Source organism: Colossoma macropomum, unplaced genomic scaffold, assembly GCF_904425465.1.
Source record: "Colossoma macropomum unplaced genomic scaffold, Colossoma_macropomum, whole genome shotgun sequence".
NCBI lineage: Eukaryota > Metazoa > Chordata > Actinopteri > Characiformes > Serrasalmidae > Colossoma > Colossoma macropomum.
In genome coordinates, this window is record NW_023494795.1 from 23,175,307 (window position 1) to 23,183,434 (window position 8,128).

Sequence of the window (8,128 nt, forward strand, 5' to 3'; positions counted from 1 at the left end):
TAACACAGACCCATCTTGTATAATCTTGTAAAAAGGTACTGACCAACAGAATGGGACGCTCTGGAGCAGCTGCGCCTGAGCTGCACCCCTGTAAATGAGTCATTTAGAGGGGTATAAAGGCCCCCAGCATTGGGGCTGTGGAGCAGTGGGACTGCGTTCTCTGGTAATGACGGAACTTGGAGTGGAGTTTGTGATCCAGAAGTAACCATCCAACATCAGAACCTGACTGCTCTGATCGTCTTGTGGCTGAATGCACTCAAATCCTCACAGCAATGTTCTAACATATGCAGAAGAGTAGAGGCTGTTACTGCAGCAAAGGGGGAAAAACTCCTCTTGAAACATTGGATGAGCAGGTGTAGCGGTGCCATTAAACCAAACAGTAATGGTAACAGCAATGATGAACGGAGATCCTTTTGCTAATACATAAAATATCATAATACATTCATTTGATATATACTGTGAGTGATGTACAGTGCTGTGAAAAAGTATTTGCCCCTTCCAATTTCTTCTATTTCTTTTCAAATTTGTCACACTTGAATGTTTCAGATCATGAAATTACTTTTAATGTTAGACAAAGATAACCCATGTAAACTCAACATGCTGTTTGTAAATGATAATATTTTTATTTAAGGAAAAATGCTGCTCAGCCCTACCTGGCCCTATGTGAAAAAGTAATTGCCCCCTTAGCTACTAACTCAACAAGTTAACCAAATTCAATTGCCTATTGGGTTCAATTGCATTAGTCACACCCAGGCATGATTACTGACAGACCTGGTAAATCTAAACATCACTTAAATAGAACCTGTCTGGCCAAAAAGCAGCACATAATGTCACGTTCTAAAGAGATTCAAATACAGATGTGAAATAAAGTCACTGAAATCTTCTAGTCTGGAAAGGGTTACAAAGCCATTGCTAAGGCTCTGGGACTCCAGCGAACTACAGTGAGAGCAATTATCCACAACTGGAGTAAACTTGGAACAGTGGTGAACCTTCCCAGAAGTGGCTGGCCTACCAAAATTTCGCCGAGAGTGCATCAGCGACTCATCCAGGAGGTCATAAAAGAATGTAGACGAACATCTAAATAAGCTACAGGCCTCATTTGCCTCAGTTAAGGTCAATGTACATGATTTCCCAATAAGACACTGGGCAAAAACAGTATCCGTGGGAGAGGTGCAAGGCACAAAGCACTGCTGACCAAAAAGAACACAAAGGCTCATCTTGCATTTGCCAAAAAACATCTAGATGACTCCAACTTTTGGCATATTGATTTAAAGTTGAAACTTTTTGGAAGACGGGTCCTGTTTACATCTGGTGTAAAGCTAACACTGCATTCCACCATAAGAACATCATACCACCAGTCAAACATGGTGGTGGTAGTGTGATGGTCTGGGGCTGCTTTGCTTCTGCAGGAGCTGGACGACTTGTCATAATTGATGGGACCATGGACTCTGCTCTCTATCACAAAATTCTGAAGGAAGAATGTCCACCTGTCAGTTCGTGACCTAAAGCTCAAGTGCAGTTGGGTTTTGCAACAGGACAATGACCTGAAGCACACAAGCAAATCTCTTTCTGAATGGCTCAAAAGAACCATAATTAAGGTTTTGGAGTGGCTGAGTCCTGACTTAAGTCCCATTGAGACGCTGTGCCAAGACCTTAAACGGGCAGGTTATGCTCCAAAACCCTTCAATGTTGCCAAACTAAAAGTATTCTTTAAAGAGTGGGACAAAACTCCTCCACAGTGATGTAAAAGACTCATCACAAGTTATTGAAAGTTATTAGGTTTAGAGGGACAATTACTTTTTCACATGGGCGATACAGGAGATAGAATGATCATTTAAAAGCTGCAATTTGCTCACTTGTGTTATCTTGTATTAAAATTAGTTGGATGATCTGAAACATTTAAATGTGACAAATTAGCACAAATAGAAGAAATCAGGTGGGGCAAATACTTTCTCACAGCACTGTACATACCTTATAGGCCACTCACCTGTTGGCCATTTTGTCCCATTTTCTTTATTGCTGTATTCAGTAAAAAGCTTGTTAAGGGTGAAATGAGGCATCTTACACAAACACACATGCAGTTGTTCAAGTTTGTGCTAGTTACCAAGTTACCTCCTCAGCTGTGGGTGTTTTTTCCCTTGTGTCCAATGGTAGCAAAGGTTATTCTGTGTCACTATATAGCCATCTTCTCTCAAAAGAGCAGGGAATGTTTTACAAAGCAGGATTTCTTAAATAGCCAGATAACTTAAACCCAAAATTGAGGATGGTCTAATAGGAATGTCCCTCTGATAATTTTCCTATTGAACAGGTTTGACTTTAGGCTTAAGTTATCTGCCTAAACTGCTTTATGAAACATCCCCCTTTTATATTTTGCTGCTGTTGGAACAAAACCTCCTATCTCCAAAATAATAACTTTACAGGAGAAAGAAAAAAGTTTAATGAAAGTCAATGGAACCAGAACCGCACCCCCCCAAAAAAAGACAATTTGGGCCGTTTCTTTTGGTCCATTCATCATGAAAATTACACACAATATAAATGGTATTTATAAATAGTTTAAAACTGAAAAATGGCAAAAATGGAGAGAAGAGGTTTTGTTCAGACAGCAGCAATATGTTAATAATAATACTAATAATAATAAATATGAACTGTGTTGGCTGATTTTGTAAATTTATTCAGAAGTTGATTAAAAGAAAAATCACCATTTATACACACGCACACAAACATTTCATCCATGAACAGGCAAAAAAAAAGATTGAACGCTCTAATAATTTAAGACTGCTGGACTTCAAATTCTTCACTGAAAGTAGGTGTGTCAGAGGCCCAGAGACATGATACATCACATCACATCCACTTCAGTAGATGCACACCATGGCACTACAAGTGTGACAGCTAAAACTTCTGCTTGGCACTTCTGTGAGTTGCCCGATTCCATACAGTCTCATGGAGTTGAATGTGTGCCACTAAGCAATAAAGTCCACTTCAATGTGAAGCAGTCATTCAAAGTTTTGCAGGAAGGCTTTCACCCTTTAAGACATGTCTCCAGTTCTGATGCAGGGAGTGTCTGAATTGTTCAGTTCATCTATCTCCCCATTCACCACAGTTTCCTCATCTGGAGCGATAGAAAGATTCAGTTCATTTGGCTGCAGTTTCTCAAGGAGCAGCTTAGAGATCTGCAGCAAGTGCGTGTAGTGGTCGTTTCCTCAGTGTGCTACATTGATACATCAGCGTAATTGTGAGAGATATGACTCAATAGCCTGGAGAGGAAAAAATAAAGGAAAAATATGAGACTTAGAGGGCTGCAGTGTATTACTTCAAAATGCACGTGAAAAATTTTACCAAACCTTGGTTATTTCACCCACGGGTCCGGGGACTGATGTTAGTTGACTCTTTTCATCCCAGAGTTCAAGAAGCTGCCTTCTCATGGCCTGAACATTCCTGGAATACACATGCTTTCAGTATATTTCTCACACAAAATTTGGGTAAACATCTGATTTTTACGCCATTTGTACGCTATACGAAACAGTATTGTAAAAAATGGAGCACTACCTGTCATCTGAACAGCCATCCTGCAATCTTTTGCCATCTGAGTAGAGCTCAGGCCACCATTTCTTGATGACCGATTGAACCCAGTGTAAAGCCACAATGAGGTGCCTACATTGAACAAATGAAAAGAACACAATTAGAGAATAACCAAAATATACACAGCGAATCAATCTGGATCTAGTTTCCACAATGATTTATTACTTACTCTTCATATTTACTGAGTAGAATTGTCTTCACTTGTGGTAAAAGGTCCACACAACAACCAATAGATATGCATGGCTGTTCTTCTTGAAGGCTATAAAGGGGGGAAAATATCTATAATACTGTGCACACGGATGTATGCAAAAAAAAATCAACACCCCTGGTCAAATTACATGTTTTGTTGAAGCACAAATAAGGTACCACATCCTCTACAGACAACAAACTTAAATATGGCCTTTTTCTGCCAATATTACTGCACAGTTTGTATTTATTTGCTAAGTTCACTTTCAGGGAAGGGAAAAAAAAACATAACACTTAAAAAATGACTTTTGCACAGGCCAGATTTTACGTTATTTTTTTCCAGTTTGTTGAATTTAGCAAAAAAACAAGGCATTAAAATGTGCAGGAGCATGTTCTCTGTAGAGAATGTCTTAACTTATTATCACTTAGAAAAATCAACAAAATGTAATCTGACCAGAGTCGCTTACAGATTAATAAATTGCACAATAAAACAGTTGAATTAGGTAATGACAGTTTTTAATTTACCTTTTAGTAAGTACAGGTAGACAGTCAACAAGGACGCCTCTGTCTTGTATTCTGTAAAATACAATTCAAAGAAATACAGAATACATTGTTTACACTTAAATTGGGTTAGGTAGGTTTTTCATCTACTTTTAATCCTGACACATAAAGAATGTTTTGTAGAAGGAAACGGCTACACGACTTTCCTGTAAAAACTAATGTATTAATCAGTTGTGAAGGTATGTAATTCTGTAAACTCCTTACCTGATCAAGTAAGCCACTAATTCACTAGCACTTCTTCGCCAAAGTGTTAAAGCAACATTTAATCTGAGATTCCTTCCGAAGAGCACATGAGTCATTGCATCATGGTCCTTTGATAACTTAAAAGCACAGAAAAACAAAATTAGCACAGGCCTTACAGAATTCAGATTTAGCAGTCACTGACTGTAAATTAAAACAAGGCAGGCAAACGTCAAGAGCTAGCCACTGGCCTACTTGTATTAAGCCACACCGAGTACACAAAATAAGCACTTACAGGACTACTGTAGCAGTTTTTAACCCTAATTTCTATCTGCGACATCTGTAGAGTACGACTGATTACCACAGATGTTAATTCCAAATCCAGACATTGTTTTTCTGCACTTAGAAAGGAAAAACCATTGATGCAAAACCATTACCAGCATTCGCTGAATTCCATCAGTAAACATTTTGTAAACAGTCTGTAAAACATAATGTACCCGTGTGTGTGTGTGTATATATATATATATATATATAAAATTTATAATCCAGTTGAGAACTGGATTTTTCAGTTAAAGCTATTTAACTTTGTTTACATTTTACAAGAATTGATTTGTTACCAGTGTGGAAATGTGGACAGAGATTTTACTGGTGTCCTGCACAGATACCAGAAAGCAACTGGAATTCTTTTTTACTGTTTTGCTGCAGTGTTTGAAAGTTTGGTAAACTATTCTCATGTCTGTCTCTACTTTAAACCTCTAATTTTGGAATGCAAAGGTTGTAGTTCCAAATGTGCATTATATAGTCACTTATTTAAAACATTAATCACACATCACACAATTTAGCATCTGCCCAGTGGCTTCTGTTATAGGTGTGTTTTGAGTCAAGTTTTCAATTCTTTTCCAAACAGATGCAAAATGACTGTCCATGGTAACTGCCAGCATTCCACAGATGTGACAAAACAACTGTAATTCATTAAGAAATAAACTTCACCAGAAGTTGTTTAACAGGAGAATTCCAGGAATGTCATCTCCATTACCCACACTTTCTCTTAGCGCAGTCCAAGGTAACTCACCTCAGTAAAGTAGTCACTATACTTGGAGCCAGCTCCTGCCATTTTCGAGGCTTCTGTTGAGTTCACAGGGAACCCACAGTTGTCATTATAGCGAATACCATGTACATCTTCGGCACATGTCAGCTCATTTTCTTTGTTTGCCATGTCAGAGGACCTGTGTACTAAAGGTTCTCTCCGGCGTACACCAGAGCCCACCGCTGAATGTCGTGTCTTCTTGCTCACCACTCGTTTTGCTTTGCCGTAATTGTGTGCACAACGACCCACTGGAAATCTGTTAAGATGAAGGGTAAACTGAGTACACGGCAAGTTTTTTTGTTTGTTTTTTTTTGTTTTGTTTTTTTACATGTTTAACAGCAATATGTCTTTGTCTTTGTATTAGTTGGCTCTCTCTCAGGGAAGCAGACGTTAGGATAAACAGGTCCTTATGGCCATGGCTCAAAACTCACCTTTCTTTATCTATTTCTTCCTTATTTAAATAATCCACCTAAAAAGAGAGGATAGGCAATACTAGTATTCCTCGAGTCGGCAAAAGAAGCTTTGACAGCTTTTAGCCAACATGTCCCATCATACAACGTATAGTTTTGTACTTTGAGTTGTCTGAACTCACCTCCTTCATGTTCTTTTCATCTTCAAGACAGCTCTTGTGTTTGAAAAGACCAAGGGACTGGGCCTGCTTGAGCCAGTGGATTTCTTCATCATTCCCAACATGGTTTCCAGTGGCCATAATCAGGGATTCTAGGGAGCATCAAAAAAATCAAAATGCAAATTAGTCTAAATATATGTTTATATCATAATAACACAGATCACATAGGAAGAAAGCAGGGATGAAATACAAGAACGAGGAATACGTATTCAGAATGCAGACAATGAGTATTTGTATTTAGTCCAAGGTAGTATACTCATCATTCATATCATAATGCAATTACTTTTTACATTTTTGGGAGAATACTTCTAAAATACTTACCCATTATTAACTATCTTAAAATAAACACACAACATGCAGTAAACATGCTTCTTAGACAAAATCTAAAGAAAAAAATTCAAAATGTATTCAGGATACATTACTTTATGTATCGTAATGAAAAATGTTACTGAATACATTTGGAACAGTCATCACTACTTTTTACAGTATTTAGCCCAACTCTGGAAGTGAGTTACTCTCATTGTCACAAAAGTAAGACAAAGTTTATCCACTGATCTTGATATGGACGGTATTGAAAAACACATTGGCTACCAAACATGAGCGTCTCTACCTCGGATTAACACGTCTACGGAATAACGTAATTTAGCTAGACCACTTTGCTTGAAACGTTAATTCAAAAATACATCACATTTTATGTTGGATGGATATCTCTGGCCGTGTCTAGCAGTGGCACACGTGAATAATGCAAAATCTAAAAAATCTGTTGTTTATCACCTGCACGAAGCGTCGGCTTAGCTAGCTAACTTCAAGAGCTAGCACTAGCGGTGCCTTAAGAACAGGAGTTTCCAACTACAGCTAGCTCTCCGGCTAACGTGAAGCTAGCGGCCATGGGAAGTACAGCATAAAGGTTTTCAACCTGGTCCTTATAAACTAACAGTTGCTAATAACAGATAACTCACTATTCAGTTAATAACACTCAGAGAATCAGCTAGCGTTAGCTAACTAACTAGATGAAAGAAGCTAACGTCAAAGTCATGTAACGTTACGGCCTCCGTCTCATTCGTTAGCTTGCTAATTAGCTTGCTACTTAGGCAACCAAGTTACACAAACAAAAGGCAAATCACTATTTCTGCAAAAATTATATGTAACCGCTCGTCCCACCAGCTGCTCTTCTAAGACCAAGGTCTTAGACCTCCCTGTTCAAACTACCAAACAAGCTGTTAAGCAGTGTTTAACAATGCAGCTAACTAGCCACAACTAACTTAGACAATAACATATGGCTGCCTAGTCTCTAGTCTAGTCTACTCTTCTCAATCAAGCACCCTTACCATGACATTTTTGTAAACTTAGCTTAGCTTCCTCTGCTCTCTAAAGCAATATCCCAGGATGATAGTGTGTCGATGTAATACCAGGAACAGTACGTTAGAAGGATGACAGCTAGAATTTAATGCACATTCACAAACTGGGCGAAGCCAGGACCATTCAAATAAATACAAACTTGGTCTGCTGGGATTGTGGGATTGAGAGGAGTCTCTGGCGGACTCCAAATCAGGGGCGGGCTGGACTTTGGCGACCTACAGTGGCGCAACGTGGAAGAGCCTGAAACAGAACCGCTATAGTTTCAGCGAAGAGCGTTGGTACCCGGAGCGCAGCGTGACCTGAGAGTACAGGCCACCACAGGCGAGGTTAGTTGCCTAACAAGAAGCTTTTGGGCCCCAGTGCAAAATAAAGAAATATACAGATAGCTAAACAAGTTAATAAATAGTGCCCTCGTCATACGAACAGGACTTTAATTGAAGACAAAACGACAAAGTGATTTTCTTCTTTAGCTACTTGCTGTAGTCATGTTGAAGCTAATAGCATGGCATTTTCTTTTGACTCAAAGCAGGTAAAACACATAGGTTATA

The 8,128-nt window shown here is 38.8% G+C and overlaps 1 protein-coding gene across 1 annotated transcript; it reads right to left on the reverse strand.

Moving 5' to 3' along the window:
* Window positions 1-2,655: 2,655 nt before the first annotated feature.
* Window positions 2,656-7,746, reverse strand: katnbl1 (katanin p80 subunit B-like 1). The gene is made up of 10 exons (XM_036581908.1): window positions 7,550-7,746; window positions 6,186-6,313; window positions 6,025-6,062; window positions 5,579-5,849; window positions 4,531-4,646; window positions 4,291-4,341; window positions 3,749-3,838; window positions 3,547-3,651; window positions 3,342-3,435; window positions 2,656-3,254 (listed from the first exon to the last, which is right to left on the reverse strand). Exons 2-10 carry the CDS (start codon window positions 6,300-6,302, stop codon window positions 3,222-3,224), a joined length of 915 nt encoding a protein of 304 aa, XP_036437801.1. The 5' UTR covers window positions 6,303-6,313; window positions 7,550-7,746; the 3' UTR covers window positions 2,656-3,221.
* Window positions 7,747-8,128: the final 382 nt, after the last annotated feature.